Source organism: Clupea harengus, chromosome 22 (assembly GCF_900700415.2).
Source record: "Clupea harengus chromosome 22, Ch_v2.0.2, whole genome shotgun sequence".
Lineage (NCBI taxonomy): Eukaryota > Metazoa > Chordata > Actinopteri > Clupeiformes > Clupeidae > Clupea > Clupea harengus.
The window spans coordinates 25,347,660-25,365,364 of record NC_045173.1 but is presented as its reverse complement, the minus strand read 5'-3'; the positions used below and the strand labels follow the sequence as shown (position 1 = coordinate 25,365,364).

The window sequence follows — 17,705 nt, the reverse complement described above, 5'->3', positions numbered from 1 at the left end:
TGAGCTAGGCTGTAAGGGTCAACGTACCAAGAACAGCTGACTGGTTTAATTAAGCAATTCAATGCTGAACATTTTGGACCTGTGGTGGTTTATTTAAGGGTGGTAAACTTACGCTTGACAGTTCAGCAATGATGCACATATTTGCTAAGTGTATCTGTGCGATTCAAAACCGTGCATTATCATGGCTATTCTCTCGACGGATCCCAGGCTACTGTGGCCTAGTGGAATGACTGGAGTCACTGGGGTCCGCGTTACTATCGCGCAATACTGGTTCTAAGCAAATCAGAAATCATTTTGCTGTGCAGATTCCGCCCACTAAGACTACGGAAGTTAGGTTGATCCAACAGCGAGAAAGCAGGTAGGATAGTTTTGATGCAACCCTGCAACTTGGTTAACTGTAATAAATAATTATTTGAGTGGCAACAAACGTTATTCGAATTAACGAGGAAGCATTCTGTCTGTATATACATTTGTTTATTTATTGTCTTAGTCACCAGTGTGTAAGAGAAGTTATGACATCCCTTTGGATGCTGTAACGTTACCGTTGCTAGCTAGCACGCTGCATGATAGCAGAGCTGATGATGGGTTGTTAGCCATGAAATGTTAGTTAGTCTAGCCTACAGTTAGGATAATTGGCTTGCTAGTTTAGACATTGACATGTAGGACTTTACCGATATTCACATCACTGTCACGTTTAACTATTACCTTCACGCTATTGATTCCTTATGGGTGCGTGAAAAATTGATTTCCGTTCAGGTCATGCATCTCCCAAAGCACAGGAAACGGGTGACATTAACTGTTAGCAATGCCATCTGGGCTGGTTGGGAGCAACATATCTATTGATGAAAGGTGTTGGTTAGCCGTGCCAGCATTTTATTTGGAAGCATTGTTTTTGGCACAAAGCAGCTTGTGAGGGAGCTTCCAAAGCCATAGAGACGATTGTTTTTCTTTCCACATGGTGTTCTAGTGTGTCTCACTCAACTCTGTCTGTCCGATATTTTGCATCAAATAGTCAGAATCGCGCTGTTGAAGGCAACGAGAAGTACAATCCAGCTTGGGAAGTGGGTGTCCACCCTTCACGCTTACCGTCACTCGGCATCATTGAACTGCAGTACCAAAGTGTCAGCTGTAGTGAGAATGCCGCTTACAAACAAGTCCAAAAACGCCGACTACAGTGCGGCCCTGCCGACTGGTTCAGATCGCGGAGAAGGACACCAGCCCTCACAACCAAGAGACCAGGATGTGCCTCCGGGGGGTGGGGGTGGTGGTGGAGACGACAATCCGGGAGATCCTGAAATTGTGAAGTCTCCCAGTGACCCCAAGCAGTACAGGTAATTATATACAGTGACTCCATATGTTCCATGAGGTCAATAAGTTTAGACCTGTAGAGTGAGTGAGAATTGAACTAAATCACTGACTGACTCATGTGATAAAATTCTGAAATTCTCTCCAATCACGTCTCAGAAGCTTATTTAAAAAATCCTTGCAGATCACTGTTACTGTTCTTCATGAGTTCATGTGGAATTTGATCGCATCCTTAAAAAAAACTGAGGCTTATGTTTCATGTTAGAATGTAATGAGATACCCTGGTTTGCAGCTCTGTCTTCAGAGTTTTGCTTGGTTTGGAACTTGTTGTCTCTCACAGAGACAGTAGCTGGGGTGTTGGGTACTGAGTGTGCATGATGAAGTCCCTTCTATTATGCCATTATATTGATTGAGGATTCAACACAAACTCAAGATTCTGTCTCTCTCTCTCTCACACACACACACACACACACACACACACTCTCACTCTCTCTCACACTCTCTTTGAAACCCAGGTACATTGTACTTGGGAACGGATTAAGAGCACTCCTCATCTCAGACTTCAGTGGTGCCGATGGTAAGGCGGCCACCGAGGATGATGATGAAACGGAGGAGGAAGAGGAGCAGGAGGAGGAAGAGGGGAGCATTGAGGAGGGAGACTCAGGAGAAGGCACCGACGAAGAGTCGGAGAATGGAGATGATGAACAGGACAGTGACTTTGAGGAGCTAGACGATGAAAACGATGGGAGGAAAAAGAAAGCAAACTCTGAAAAACAGGTCAGCAAGTCTAAAAGCTGTTCAATAATTAGAGGTGGACAAGCCTAATGGCAGTGATCCCTCAGCTGCGCACTACGTACAATAAAACTGTGCAAATTCGTTGTTATCTGTTTTACAACAGTGATATAGCAACGCCAGTCATTACTTATTTCAAACGGTGTGTAATGGTATTTGTGGCCCAAACTCGTCTCTTACAGCAAGAAGCAGCCAGCATATGAAATCACATGTAAAGATGAACTCATATTGCTGCTGTTTGGTTTTCTTGTGATGTGAGCTGTGGTCCACACTGAGAGTTGTGGCCACACAGCCGGAGCCCCATCAGCTTCTGTGTCACCAGTGCATCCCAGTTTAGAAACTGCCTCTGTGAATGATGCAACATGGGAAAGTTACATGGTATTGCATTGCATAGAGTTGGAGCCATCAGGTGTGGGAGGTGAACATGCAACTTGCACCACTATTATTTTTGTCTGCTAGTGCAGCTGTCTGTGTGTTATTACAGAGAGGAAGCTAACTGTTGGTATTTTCATGAGTAGGCCTGGGAAGTAGTCGGGTGAACAAGCTATGTTGCTTCATAAGAGGAACCGGCTAGGGATGTGTTGATAAAGTTTAGATTCACTAGATATAGATCTGCGGCTCTTGAAACCGGGTTGGCGCAAGGGTTTGTTCTGTTTCTCACACTATTTGCCTTTGGTGTTGTGTGTTGAGACTCTCACGGGTTCACTTCCTGTTTTCTTATCTGCTGAATTAGTCTGCTGCTGCACTCTGCATTGGCGTGGGGAGCTTCAGCGACCCCAGTGATCTGCCAGGACTAGCCCATTTCCTCGAACACAGTGAGTAGCTCACAAATGATGAAACATTTTGGTGTCATCTGGGTTGGTTTTCAGAAAAAAAATATTTTTTATTATTCTTGCTTGCTTTTGTATCATCTCTCTCTTTCGCTCTCTCTCTCTCCTCTCTCTCTCTCGTTCCTTCTCTGGCTCTCACCTTCTGCCATCCTCCTCAGTGGTGTTTATGGGCAGTGAGAAGTACCCATCAGAAAATGGCTTTGATGCATTCCTGAAAAAACACGGTGGCAGTGATAATGCCTCCACGGACTGTGAGCGGACGATATTCCAGTTTGATGTGCAGAGGAAACACTTCAAAGAAGCTCTTGATAGGTATGCTGTGCTGGAGGTCTGTGTGTCTCAGTTTATTATCCTCATGTAATCACAGATGTGCTGAGAGTCACAACATATAGCATCATCTGCTTCAGAAAGTAAAATTAGGAAGTCTAAGATTCTTATACCTCAAATTGATATCACCTCACAACGCTTCTTTAGATCCAATGGAAACTGAACAAATACCTTGGATATAGCCAAACGTTCCTTTATTCTGCACTCTTCATGGTGTTCATAAACAGCATACAGATGTCTACACTCTAAGCATTATCTTTGGGTGGAAATATTAAGGCCAAACTATCATCCCTGAGCAGCAGCATCCTAGTGCTAGGAAAACCTCATGCTAATCAAGATATCATGCTGACCTCACCCATGGCCTACTAAATGGAGAGAGAAAACTCAAGAAATGAGTAGATATGATGCAGACAACAAGTTTATAAAACTCAGTAGTATGCAGTTGCTGTTGCTGTCATTAGTCAGTAGTTTCATGTTACATGTAGATACAATCATACCTTTCAGCATCATATCAACTCGTATATGCAAATTTAATAACACATAAGAATCTCAGAAATAAACTCCGCTTCCTCATAGTCTCGTCTTGAGTATGACTGATGCTTCAATGTTTTATGATCTATCTGATGGTCAGTGTTAAACAGATCCTTTGGAATGGAAGAATATATACTGCAAATGTATATGATAGTTAGGTAACCGTGATATTTTTGAACATATGTAATGTAATATTTGTCATGTAATTCTAGATGGGCACAGTTCTTCGTGTGTCCATTGATGATCAAAGACGCCATTGAAAGAGAGGTGGAAGCTGTTGACAGTGGTAAGAGAACTTGTCCAAACATTATAAGATGATAGATGTCCAATAAGCATTCCAATCCTTGAAACCCATCCCCTTTCTTTCTCTGCAGAGTACCAGCTGGCCAAGCCATCTGACTCCCATCGCAAGGAGATGCTTTTTGGGGGTCTGGCCAAGCCCAACCACCCAATGGGAAAATTCTGCTGGGGTGAGAATCACTCGGTTTCACATTGAACTGGCCCCTCACTCAGGTCATAAGTGACAGCTGTCTATAACCTGTCTAACTGATAATCTAATTATAAAGTGCTGTTGATTTTGTTTTTCGTCTTCCCAGGAAATGCAGAGACTCTGAAGCATGAACCCAAAAAACAGAAGATCGATGTTTATAAGCGTCTTCGCGAGTTCTGGAAGAGATACTATTCAGCACATTACATGACCTTAGCGGTGCAGTCTAAAGGTATGTGTCCTAAATTCAGCCTTTGTCGACCCCTCTCCACAACAGAGGGGGGCTCTTCCCTCTTCCCTTTTATCTATCCGTGCCAATATACAAATGCTGCGTTCCTTTCTCACAGAGAACTTGGACACTCTAGAAAAATGGGTGAGGGAGATCTTCTCTGAGGTTCCATTCAAGTAAGTTGAGCAAAGTACAATGACCTAGTTCCCAGCACGTGCTTCCTTTTTCTGACCGTATTCTCTGATTGATGGCTCACATTGTCACTGCTTCTTCTGCTTTTTAGTGCTCAGCCACAACCAAACTTTTCTGACTTATTGGATCCTTTTGACACCCCATCTTTCAACAAGCTTTACAGAGGTATAACTGCAAATCATCTAGCTTTTTGGACACCTTGTTTTGTACGCCATATTGTCAAAGTGTTACGGCAAGAGGTGTTTTTCAATGTTTTAATGAATTGCTTAATAATTTGCTTCAGATGTTTAAGTTTGTGGCCTGCGGGATTAACCAGGACCACACATACTGATGAATACCTATCTTGTATTAAAAGTCGTTTGTCAAAAAAAGTTCTTTTAGCAACTGGTTGAGCAAAGTGCTAACAGCACCAAGTCATGAATATGACTCCTGAGGAGCAAACTGGCAAGATAGTATACTCTACCTGTGGCAGAAGCTACTTTGGATAAAGGTGTGTTCATAATAGACAACTGTTAATGGATTACCATCTCTGTTGCAGTGGTGCCCGTCAGGAAAGTTCATGCCCTCACCATCACCTGGGCCCTGCCCCCTCAGGAAAAACATTACAGGTAAACACTGGGATTCTTAACCAGACCCAAAGCTATCACCCATTGCCAGCTGGTTTCAGCATCAAACCTTGTGTGTCTTGTGTGTTTGTTTCCAGGGTGAAACCCCTCCATTACATATCTTGGCTTATCGGCCATGAAGGAACTGGCAGCATCCTCTCTTTGCTCAGGAAAAAGTAAGTGTTGCCTTGTCCAGACTCAGAAAGGAAATGACAGCCTCTAGCTTTTCCCTTACTGATTCTGTCGGCACACCGCAGGTTTCCTACATGAAACAAAGAGGGGCATAGTGTAAAGCTATTTTGATTACTAGAACACATTCATTTGGCAATATCGAATCATGCACACAGATCTATGTGCTTTCGTGGGCATTTCATGTGTTTGAGGAAGGATTTCTGCCACACTGGCACACACATTGCATATGTAATTTAATCTCTACACAGTTTGACAGCATAACATTGACCACAGGGTTAATACATTGACCAATAATCTAACTCAAGAAAATATGCTACCAAATGGCTACGTAGGCTAGCTCTACATGGCACACAGTGAATAAAAGAATCCTCTATCATTTATTCGGGGCCTTCTGGTCTGCGCAACAAAAAGTGAGACAATAAAGTATTATTTTACAGCATAGTACCACTCAGTTTGGACCACTGATCAATGTGTGGTTCTCCCAATCACCACTCTAAAATGGCCTACCATCTCTCAGTGTAGTGGCAATGAAAATGGGCCTAAAGTGAGATTGCAATTATGTGTGTGTAATGATTTATGGATTTAATTTCAACATATTTCAGTACAAAGGTCAGCTGGTTGAAATTAACACAATATGTATTGATGTTTAATTAACATCAAATTACTGCACGATTGTTGAAGCTAATTTATTTGCAATGAACGATCAGTATGCTATTCAAGCCACGGTGCGCTTTAAATGAGAACTTTACTTATTTGATACTAGACAGCTATCTAACGAGAACTATGCCTATAGCTATCTTATTTAAGAGCCACGTCTTCAGGCTACCTGTGATATGGATTGTGAAACTATTCCAGAAGAAACGCAAATGTTTTCTGGTCTCGCTGATTGAGGTCTCAGTTGGGCCAAAGATGGCCCTGGCCCTAGCCCTCGCGCTGACCACATAGTGGCAGAACGACTATCGGCTCGAAAGACACGTTTAACGACACACCCACAAATTAATATGCCACCTGTCCCACAAAGGCTCTGCGCTAGCTACACCAGCATCTTATGAGTGCATATATGCAAATAACAATTATGGTCGACAATTGTCCCTTGTGCCATTTGCGTCATTGTGTCATCATTATGGCACACACGTAAGGCACAGCTCATTGGCCTTTCCGAGTAGTGCTCTGAAATTCTTCTCCTTCTGTGATGAAACCTGCGTCTCTTGTGTCTTGATCTTGCCCTCAGGTGCTGGGCACTGGCTCTCTTCGGGGGAAACAGTGAAACGGGCTTCGACCAGAACACCACCTACTCCATTTTCAGCGTCTCCATCACGCTGACGGACGAGGGCTTCCAGAACTTCTATCAGGTCAGTAGATCCTCTCCAGCTCTGAGACCCAGTACCCATTAGTTCCCTGTCTCTGAGACCCAGTACCCATTAGTTCCCTGTCTCTGAGGCGTGATGCTTTCATTTGGCTTACAGCACACTGAAGTCCTCCCATGTAAAAAAAAAAAAAAATAATAAAGGAAAAAAAATACAAAATATGAAGCATTCTTAGATGACCAGTTGTGGCTTAATCCCAAAGGCTCCCAAACCCTCCATGTGTTATTGTACAAGTCACACTTAACATCATTACAGTAGTGCACGGCTCTCCATACACCCACTCCCCCCCCCCCTCCCTGCATTTTACTGGAGTAAATGTAGCAGGATTGATGCATGCGTCTAATAGGATTAGCAGGGCCCAGGGCCAGACAGGAAGCAGGTTAAAGCAATCCAGTATCCATTATCCACTGGGTTTATTCAGTCCTACGGCTGCTTAACGCTCCCTAATCAAGTTTAGTGCCTCACTCCACACCCGGAGCCTCATTGGTCATCTCCCTCTATACTCATAACATCGGCTAGGGAAGGGAGGCAACGCATGTCATGTGTGTAGAAAAGAGACTGCACTTAGCGGAGGGCGAGGCTAGAGGGGGTAGAGGGCTGTGGTGTTCTGTTGCCTGGGGTGATCCAGTTAGGTTGGTTCTGATGTGAGCTGAAGGTCTCGGCTGCTTTTGAGAGCACCTCCCTTCCTAACTGGCACCTGACTAGCGCTTAACTTGCACTTCAGCAGTTACATTCCTGCACTTCTTTTTCCTTTTTTCTAGGTCGTTGTTTTCTAATTCTCATGTAAAGTAGTATTTATTGTTACACCATGCTTTTTATTGCTCTTAGCTTGACTGTTCTCTCCCTTGGACGTCGCTTTGGACGAAAGCGTCTGCTAAATGACTAAATGACTAAATGTAAATGTTTTGCAGGTGATCCACCTGGTGCTCCAGTACATGAAGATGCTTCAGACCCTCGGGCCCCAGCAGAGGTAGGTTAACTGCTGTATTTTTAGAATAATAATAATGGATTTTATTTGTATAGCACACTTTAAAATACAAAAGAAATCTCAAGGTGCTTAACATAGTATAGACAGTCACAACAACAATAATACAAAGTAATAGAAGTGCTAATGAAGTGCAGAAAATAAGATAATATAATATACCAAAAAAGATAATATATTAATTTAAAATAATTAATAAGATTATAATGAGATCGAATAATATGTATTAAAAACAGAGTAATTTTGGACAGAGCAATTAAAACAATGCATTCTAAAAACAACACAGAAAATAAACTAAAACAAAGACCAGGACTTTAGGTGAAGGCAGAGATAAATAAATGGGTTTTGAGGTGTGATTTAAAAGCAAGAATAAGGGCCACTGCAAGTCACTCCTGCCCTAGAAATGAAAGGACAAAAATGAAACATGATAATTACGTGCGTTTGCTGGCCACTCATGTATTGTGTTCCTTTTCTCTCGGGTTCGTGTTTTCAGAATATATGAGGAAATTCAAAAGATTGAGGCAAATGAGTTCCACTACCAGGAACAGGTACATACCAGTCATTCTCTTAAATATTTGTTCTAATTCACAGTTGATTTTGAGCAACTAGCTCACAGAATGCAGCATGTGCGTGCGTGCGTGCGTGCCAACATTTACGTATTTGTGTTATTGATACTGTATACTTACTTGGCCGTCGTCGGCTACTCTACAGACAGATCCAATTGAGTATGTGGAGGACATCTGTGAGAACATGCAGGTGTTTCCAAAGGAGGACTACCTGACAGGAGACCAGCTGATGTTTGAGTTCAAACCTGAGGTATGTACTTGTCATGGCCTCGCTGTTTGCCTTCATCACTATTACTTCACCTTCAGCTAGCCCTGAGGTAATAGGCTGACATACTCTAATCAGAAGGCCATTTCATTTTTTCCTACTCCCCACTTTCTCTCTATTTATCCTCCCTCGTTCTCTCTCTCTCCCGGCCCCCCTCTTCTCTCTCTCCCTCAGGTGATTTCCGCTGCTCTGGCCCTGCTGACCCCAGACAAAGCCAACCTGATGCTGCTGTCACCGGAGCACGAAGGCCAGTGTCACCTGAGGGAGAAGTGGTTCGGCACTCAGTACAGCATCGAGGGTGAGCCGTGAGACACACACACGCACGTATGGGGAACGGCGGGACAGTCCAGACTTGGCGAACCGTAATCGCTGTTTACTGTCAGATAACCGAGTTCCTCAGAATGAATCGTCAAACTGGATTGCCATGTTTTATTTGTGGGCTCCCTGAGCCTTAACGCTCCCCTTGTCTCCTGGCCTCCGTCCCCCTGCAGATATCCAGAAGGAGTGGATTGAGCGCTGGGCAGGCGATTTTGAACTGAACCCAGAGCTGCATCTCCCGGTTGAGAACAAATTCATTGGTACGTGTGTCCAAGATGCTCCACATATATACGCGTGTGTCTGGCTCCTTTGCTTTTCTTCAAGGATAATCTGCAAAAAAATGTCATTTAACGGAAGTACTGTGGGCCATATTATAACACAATAGCATGATGTTAACTTGTTGGTTTCACTCTTTTATATGCAAATACTCCTCATGTTGAGGTGTAGTTTGAACCAGCTAGCATGCATTCATTTTCAAATAATTCTTAAATGTATTAAAAATGGTTAAATGTACTAAAACTAGATACCTTGCAATGGTAATGGTATATTGCCACACTGGAATTAGAGTCCCACATGTGTAGGAAATTGATGTTGTCCACCCTCTTCCCCATCAGCAACCGATTTTACACTGAAAGCATCTGACTGTCCTGACACGGAATATCCTGTCCGAGTCATCAACAGTGATCGAGGATGTCTTTGGTATAAGAAGGACAACAAGTTCAAGATACCAAAAGGTATCAGCTCGTGTTTGTTTTTCTCTGTGAGAGCAAATGAGAATTCATAAGAGAATATCTTTTGGTGATAATGTTGTTCTCTTCACCTTTAGCATATATCCGGTTTCACCTAATCTCGCCCGAGATTCAGAAATCTCCTAAAAAGTAAGTCCATATAAATGCTGTGGAAATAGGTTTGACATAGGGTTGGGTATAGGATGATTTGCTAGGGTTGTCTGACAGTTAACGGACGGATATGTGAGGACCAGGTGACATTTGTTTAGTAGTTTCTTTGTTATTGACCAACTCTGAAGTATTTGGTAGGAAACTGTCCAACTGTCCAAATAAAGTGTCACTTAAAGTTGATTTACAACCTTAGTTGTAACCCTGTTCTTGCTCGTGTTTACCACGCTTGTCTGCTCTAATCAAATGGGCTGTGAGTTGACACCTCAGCGTGATTCCTCTCCCTCAGCCTGGTGCTGTTCGACCTCTTCGTGAACATCCTGATGCACAACCTGGCCGAGCCGGCATACGAGGCCGACGTGGCTCAGCTGGAGTACAAGCTGGTGGCTGGGGAGCACGGCCTTGCCATCAAGGTCAAGGGCTTCAACCATAAGCTGCCTGTGAGAAGATATACAGGCACACACACACACACACACACACACGACACAAGTTGCAATGAGAGGACATATGTCTGAATACACCCACACACACACAACCAACACAAGCACATACATTCATTTCAATAACATTTGCAAGTGCAAAATGAGGCCACATAAACATGAAGCCTTTTGACACATGTCTGTGTTGGCATCCTGATGAGAATACACAGGCAATTAATATCAGTGGAGAATTGGGGAGTCATGTCTTCCTGTTTTCCGTGTGGTTTCAGCTGCTGTTCAACCTGATAGTGGATCACCTGGCAGACTTCAGCGCAGCTCCGGATGTGTTCGCCATGTTTGCCGAACAGCTCAAGAAGACCTACTTCAACATCCTAATAAAGCCAGAGAAACTGGGAAAGTATGTCAGGCATCTAAATATGGCCAGCATTGCTCTAAAGCATAATGTTTTCATTTAACTTTCCTCCTCCATGTTGCTTTTTTTTTGTCCCTCAGGGGCCTACTTAGTTCCACCAACACCTGCAGTAAAGACTGAGTAGGATCTAATCCTCTGTCGGCTCTGTGGGTTCTTCATGTTCTCTCTCTCTCTCTCTCTCTCTCTCTCTCTCTCTCTCTCTCTCTCTCTCCTTCTCTGTTCTGCTCCTTCGGGCCGCAGGGACGTGCGACTCCTGATTTTGGAACACGCCCGCTGGTCCATGATCCAGAGGTACCAGGCTGTTGTGGACAGGCTCACCGTGGCCGACCTCATGGACTTTGTCGACAGGTTCAAATCCGAGCTGTACGCTGAGGGCCATGTGCAGGGCAACTTTGCCAGCAAGGTGGGTGTGGACTTGTGGGTCCTGGTGGAATAGTGTTTCAAATGGAGGATTTTGCCGTTTTAATAAATACAATACCCATAACAGTTGTCATTCTCTGTCAACAGGAATCAGTGGAGTTCCTGCAGTATGTAACAGAGTAAGCATTTGTTCTTGTCTTAGTTCTATGGTGTTTTGGACTTTCAATGGAATTGGAAAGAATGTTAAGAAAACTCCTCCCCCGCCTCCTTTCTTTCAGTAAGCTGCAATTCAAGAAGCTGCCAGCAGAGGTCCCTGTTCTCTTCAGAGTGGTGGAGCTGCCGCAGCAGCATCAGCTGTGTAAGGTTAAGTCTCTCAACAAAGGGGACGCCAACTCTGAGGTCACTGTTTATTACCAGGTGTGTTCAGCTAGATCACTCTTTTGGGGGTTTATAAAGCAGTTTATTACCAGGTGTGTTCAGCTGTATCACTCTTTTGGGGGTTTATAAAGCAGTTTATTACCAGGTGTGTTCATCCATATCACTCTTTTGGGGGTTTATAAAGCAGTTTATTACCAGGTGTGTTCAGCTGTATCACTCTTTTGGGGGTTTATAAAGCAGTTTATTACCAGGTGTGTTCATTTGTATCACTCTGTTGGGGGTTTATAAAGCAGTTTATTACCAGGTGTGTTCATCTGTGTCACTCTTTTGGGGGTTTATAAAGCATTGTGTTTATTTTCTTATTGTCCTTGCTTGCTTGTAACTGCCTAGGATAGAACAATAAGCTGAGTAAATGTAACTATAAACAAAGACAATGGTCTTGCCACATAATACACCAGCAGTCTTTTAATGGACAGGTAGGAGTGGTTCTTGTGATCCAACAACATCTCACTGTGTCAAGTTGCCACTTAACCTTCATTAACGTTGCTTCATCAGAAATTGCCAAAGGGATTTAGATTGGTGTAGTTGAGTGTCTGGTTTTGATAAGCCATTTCACCTCCTCTGGCTCTCCTCTGCTTGTCTCCCTCTTCAGTCGGGGCCCAAGAACCTGCGCGAGCACACACTCATGGAGCTGCTGGTGGTGAGTAGGCTTCAGTGAGGAGAGGACGGCCATCTCAGCCACTCTGCCTTTGGCTGGACGGCCATCTCAGCCACTCTGCCTTTGGCTGGACGGCCCTCTCAGCCACTCTGCCTTTGGCTGGACGTCCTCCGAGACTAATAGTCCTCAGTGGTTCTTGAAATCACTCTGGAAATAGATGGGAAGGAGGATGTCGAGTAGTCAGCTAGTGCAAGCAGTTAACTGTGTGTGTGTGTGTGTGTGTGTGTGTGTGTGTGTGTGTGTGTGTGTGTGTGTGTGTGTGTGTGTGAGATATATAGATAGTATTTTATTGATCCACAAAGGGAAATATCAGAACATTTCTGTCAAATTTCAGTGTGTGTGTGTGTGTGTGTGTGTGTGTGTGTGTGTGTGTGTGTGTGTGTGTGTGTGTGTGTGTGTGTGTGTGTGTGTGTGTGTGTGTGTGTGTCTTACACTTCCCCTTCTCTGTCCTCATTTTTAGATGCACATGGAGGAGCCGTGTTTTGACTTCCTGAGGACGAAAGAGACGCTTGGGTTAGTCCATAATCCAGTGTTGTTTGTTTGTTTGTTTGTTTGTTTGTTTTACCAGGAGTGTTTGTGTTTGTTCATGACCGTTTCATCACTTTCCTCGCAGGTACCATGTGTACCCCACCTGCCGAAACACGTCCGGGGTCCTAGGCTTCTCAGTCACCGTGGAGACGCAGGCGACCAAGTTCAAGTGAGGGGCCCTGATTTAATTTGCAGTCTGCAAATCTACTTCCAGTGATGACTGTAATCACTGCTAAGAGGCGGATGATGAAGAGACCACAATTACCCAGGATGCTAATTAGTCGCTTGCTGCATTGTTGCCTGTCTTGTAACAGCACTCATCATATGCCCGCATACGGCTGTCACGATCATGGAATTTAAGTCATACAAATAATTGTGATTAACGATTTTATTATTTTCCTTTTCATTTCAGGGCACTATTATAGTAGAAGCCTAATTGTAGTTTAAAAATACACATACACCTTATGAAGAAGAGCCATTTCTAGGCATTGAACATCGGATTATACAAATTCAAATTGCATTTCTGTTTGCCATCCAGGCTTTGTAAACAAAAACTGCATACGGCAGATATGACATAAATAACAACTTATATATATATATATACAATATTTCTGACAGTTACAGGTACCAATAATCAAAATAAACAATGTACTATGAGCAAAACAGATGACACCATTAAAAGAGCGGCAGTCAAATCTCCAATGGTCTAAAACAAAGTGGAAACGGTGACGGAAATATGAAATTTCTGTTAGTTTCATCCAGCTGTTTTCATCCAGATTAATGTAAAACCATTTTAACGAATATGCAAAATGAATGTAGACAGCTCAGATGATTACGATCAGTCGCATCATATAAGAATTGTGACCCGGCTATGCTCCCATTCTCATCAGCACGGAGCAGAGGCTGCCAGAGCACTGATGGGCACGCCGTGTGTGAAAATGCCCAAAATTGATTCTGTCAACTCTGTACTGTTTGATTTCATTTAACTTTGATGCTTCCCTCAACGTTTTGCAGAAATATAAAATGCTGCCTTTTGTCTGTGTTTTTTTTTTTTTTTTTTTTTTTCGACCACAGTACCGAACTAGTTGAAACGAAGATAGAGGAGTTTCTGGTGAGCTTCGGGGAGAAGATGGCTGCCCTGAGCGACGAGGCCTTTAAGACGCAGGTGACGGCACTCGTCAAGCTGAAGGAGTGCGAGGACACGCACCTGGGAGAGGAGGTGGACAGGAATTGGGCGGAAGTGGTCACCCAGCAATATGTCTTTGACAGACTCAACCGAGAGGTGAGGGTGCTTGGGGATTGTGATGAATGACGTTTGTGTCATGAATAAGAAACGATGACGAGATTAAACGCATGTCTGTCTGTGCCTGCCATTCAGATCGATGCCCTGAAGCTGATGACGAAGGCTGAGCTGGTTTCCTGGTTCATGGAGCACCGCGGCCAGACTAGCAGGAAGCTGAGTGTCCATGTAAGGCCAAGGAGTATCCTTATGTCCCAACTGTGGGCCTAGGGAGTTTGTTTAGATCCTTAAATAAAGTGGATACAATCTGGATAAATCCAAAACAATGTCAGTACAGGGGGTAATGAGGTTCTAAAAGGGTTTCCCTCCATGATGAAGGGCTCTCTCTGCTGTATAGACAACTCTTGCCTAGCACAGAGTGAAATGCTTGGAGTGACTGTAAAATATCAGCTCTGTGTTTGCAGGTGGTGGGCTTTGGAGTGGAGGAGAACGACCCACCCACCGGGGAACACCACAGAGACGAGGGCGACGAAAGAGCAGGCGGCGATGATGGTGGCGCCAGCAAGTGCTTCGTCTCCTCCTCGTACGGGGAGGTGTCCAAACTCACCTTCCTCCCCGTCTCCCCGACGCTGGCTTCGGCCACCGCCATCACCGACATCCGCGCCTTCACCGCCGCCCTGCACCTCTACCCTTACCACAAGATCCTCAAATAAATGCAGCCGCCACTTCAGGGATCCGATACAAGCACGCCGTTCCCGCTCCACCATCACCGTCATCCCCCTCACACGCTAACCCACAACAGGAAACAACACCAGGTGGATCACAAGTCAATTGGACAGTGGAGATGGTGGCGAGATAAAGAGAGACGGAAACCCTTAACCAACCAAGCTAAACCTCCTGAGATTGACACACAAAAAGAAGTTGTGTGTATTTTATCGATAGCCTATATCTGCTGTGTTTTGTTTGTACTAATGCATTGGTTCTGTTCTTGCACCACTACTGGAGGTGGATCTGGCCTTGGCCTTTTGATGCCTGTGCGGTCACGTCAGCTAGTGGCCGATCACAGACTTGATTCTGAGGTTTTTATGGGCATTCATAAAGCGGTGAAGCTGCATGATTAAAAATCAGATGCCAGGGTCCCAACTCATCATTTGCATAACTTCTGCTTGGAATATGGGTGGCTTCAAGGTCACTGCTTGAAGGAGTGTTCAACCATGATACTTATTAAAGGTTTAGTAAGCATGGTCTGGTACATTTATTTTCCACATTTCAAATGCCTGCATCAGACCTGACATAGATTTAGCTACACCTCATAGCAGGCGCACGGGCGGAGTTGGCGTTGAGCCTGCTGCGGCCTCGGGGCGCCGTGAGGACGTTAGCATGCTGGCAGATGAGCGGCGGCATCTATTACGCTGATTCATGGATTCTCTCCTGTGCCTTCTACTCATGCAGCTCTGTTCTCTCCTCGTCTGCCGCTGAGTGTCATGACAAACGAGCTGCCTAAGTGGTGGGAGATGTACTTTAAAAAGAAAACAGTTAAATAGGATTAATAAATAAAGCACAAATTGGTGAAGCTGATAAGAGCGAGAGAAGAGGCCTCGCGGGGCTCTTTGTTGCCGCCGTACGCCAGCTCTGTCTGTAGGAGCCCGTTGGAACCGCTGCGAGGCACTTTTCGTGCTTGCGGTGATGATGCTAATCGAGTTTAGTGTTGTAGAATCATTAGTTTTTCCCCAGCCTTTGCACTGCTAGAGCGCGAGGTTTAATTTAGATGTGTTCACTGGGCCGGCACGTAGATGCGGCTGAAGGTGGCGCATCTGTGTGCATAGTGTGTTCTCATTTCCCCACTCTCACGAAGAGCTAATGGAACGGCACACCTCCTGAATCTGATCCTGCGGTAACTGCAATATCTTTATTCCTACCCCTACATTGGTTTATTCTCATCAATACATTATTGGGTATATGAATGAATGTTTATGAATGGTTGTCTTAGAAAGGATGGACATAGAGGGCGTCGCAACCCAGGGCTTTCCCTCGACAAGCTTAGGCGATCATAAAGATGGGTGATAGCACAGTTAATATAGGCTATCCCTTTTGCAAGACAACATGATGCAACGTACCTCTATGTTAAGTTCTACCAGCCATTCTACGAAATGCACTGCGAAATGCAGGGCACTAGGCTGTTATTATGTGTGTTACACTAGGAAAGTACGTAACAAATGTAAACCATGCAACGTCCCATAATGACAATTTAGGGCCTCTGAATTTCGAAATAAATGTATCTCTTGATATGTAACCCCTTAATTATCATCAAATACATGCACACTTTTGCTTAATATTCTCTTCTATATTCAAAGTATAACTCAGAATCATAATAACTAAAAATCAATTGTTGATTTTCAGTCACCACTAAAACAAATTCAAAATTCCATTTCATCATTGTACTTTTCACAGCAAGCTAACTGAACTGAGAAATCTAACTTCACGTCTAAGCCTGCTACGATGTGAGGGCAAAGGCCATCCATAGGGATTAGGTGAATTTGGGCCTGGTTTTTACCAGACTAAGTATTAGTGCTTCTTAGTACATTTTTAAGATGTGGTACCACCCTCTGACATGCTATCTCTGCTTGATGATGGCCCGTATCAGAGCAGTGGATTTTGAAGGTATTTTCTCAGCACAGTCCTATGGCCCCACAGATGCTGTGTGCTGTCAACTCCATTCCACCCAGCTCTCACATGTTCTACAAAAAAGGTCATTAATATGGATGCATATGAAAACCATTAGACACACTCACAGGATCACACAGCAGATGAAAACAGACAGACCTGCTGAAACTCGGTGTATGGCACCGATGGTGGTTATAGTGCGTTTCCATCTCAGTGTATGGCACCGGTGGTTATAGTGCGTTTCCATCTCACTCAGACCCACATACGTTTATTCTCTTATTCACGTGTTTTCATTCACTCTTGAGCATCGGCACTCACACCCACTCCCCTGTTCACTGCGAAGATGATCCATTTTGGCAGTTCTAATTTTGCTGCAGAATCCTGCTAGGGATTATAATGAAGTCAGGCAGTGATGCAGGGGCATGCTGTGCAGGGCTTTGTTTTTGTTCTCTGTCTCTCTGTCCCACTACCCCCCCCCCCATGTGTTGGTCTGTGTGTGATTCTTTAGCTATACATTGTTGTGTAGCATTTATGAGAAATACGGAAGAAAAAACATTAAATTGCCAGTGTAGTTTCACAAATGAATTCCAATTTAGCAGATTTGTATAGTTTCACAAATTTGCAGTAGTCACAAATGACCAACATATATATATGTATGAATGAAAGACAAAGCTCTTGTCATGAAGTGGGGCCAAATGGGCTCTGCCTCTGTTTAAAAGAGACATACCCGAGCCCAGATGGTTTGACTACACGGCAGTCACAATTTAAATCAGGACCCTTGCAAAGTATCGCTTCTGGTTGAATTGGCACCTGTCTTAAACAGTCCCAAGGAGGACTGCTCAGATGTACTATGACTTTACGAGTGAGCATGACCCGTCTGGTGAGACGGATGGTAAAAGTGCCTTATCGTGTCAGTGAGCCAGAGTGCTTTAGTAGAGCGCCTGACCAAATTGTATTCTTATGGAACTTTAAGACCACTGTCTGCAGGCTGCATCCTTCATAGCCTCGGCACGTTGCACTGTGTCACAGAGAAAGCTACACCAATCATCTGTGATATGTACGTTTCAAGGACTTCATTTGT

The 17,705-nt window shown here is 44.1% G+C and overlaps 1 protein-coding gene across 1 annotated transcript; it reads left to right on the top strand.

Annotated features, from left to right (window-relative positions):
- Positions 1-250: 250 nt before the first annotated feature.
- Positions 251-15,204, top strand: nrd1a (nardilysin a (N-arginine dibasic convertase)). The gene is made up of 31 exons (XM_012834252.3): positions 251-358; positions 1,013-1,331; positions 1,821-2,082; positions 2,831-2,912; positions 3,086-3,239; positions 3,998-4,071; positions 4,160-4,255; positions 4,382-4,504; positions 4,620-4,677; positions 4,785-4,858; positions 5,232-5,301; positions 5,397-5,474; positions 6,722-6,842; positions 7,769-7,827; positions 8,333-8,387; positions 8,551-8,655; positions 8,845-8,968; positions 9,162-9,248; positions 9,603-9,722; positions 9,815-9,866; positions 10,174-10,324; positions 10,594-10,721; positions 10,977-11,139; positions 11,244-11,275; positions 11,375-11,513; positions 12,127-12,174; positions 12,653-12,705; positions 12,806-12,889; positions 13,795-14,002; positions 14,099-14,188; positions 14,425-15,204. Exons 2-31 carry the CDS (start codon positions 1,138-1,140, stop codon positions 14,671-14,673), a joined length of 3,333 nt encoding a protein of 1,110 aa, XP_012689706.2. The 5' UTR covers positions 251-358; positions 1,013-1,137; the 3' UTR covers positions 14,674-15,204.
- The last annotated feature ends 2,501 nt before the right edge of the window (positions 15,205-17,705 follow it).

Coding starts and splice junctions, on each gene's coding strand:
- nrd1a (XM_012834252.3), top strand. CDS start 1,138: ATGCCGCTTACAAACAAGTCCAAAAACGCCGACTACAGTGCGGCCCTG. Junction 8,388..8,550: donor AGTTCCACTACCAGGAACAG/GTACATACCAGT, acceptor GCTACTCTACAG/ACAGATCCAATTGAGTATGT. Junction 8,969..9,161: donor CACTCAGTACAGCATCGAGG/GTGAGCCGTGAG, acceptor GTCCCCCTGCAG/ATATCCAGAAGGAGTGGATT.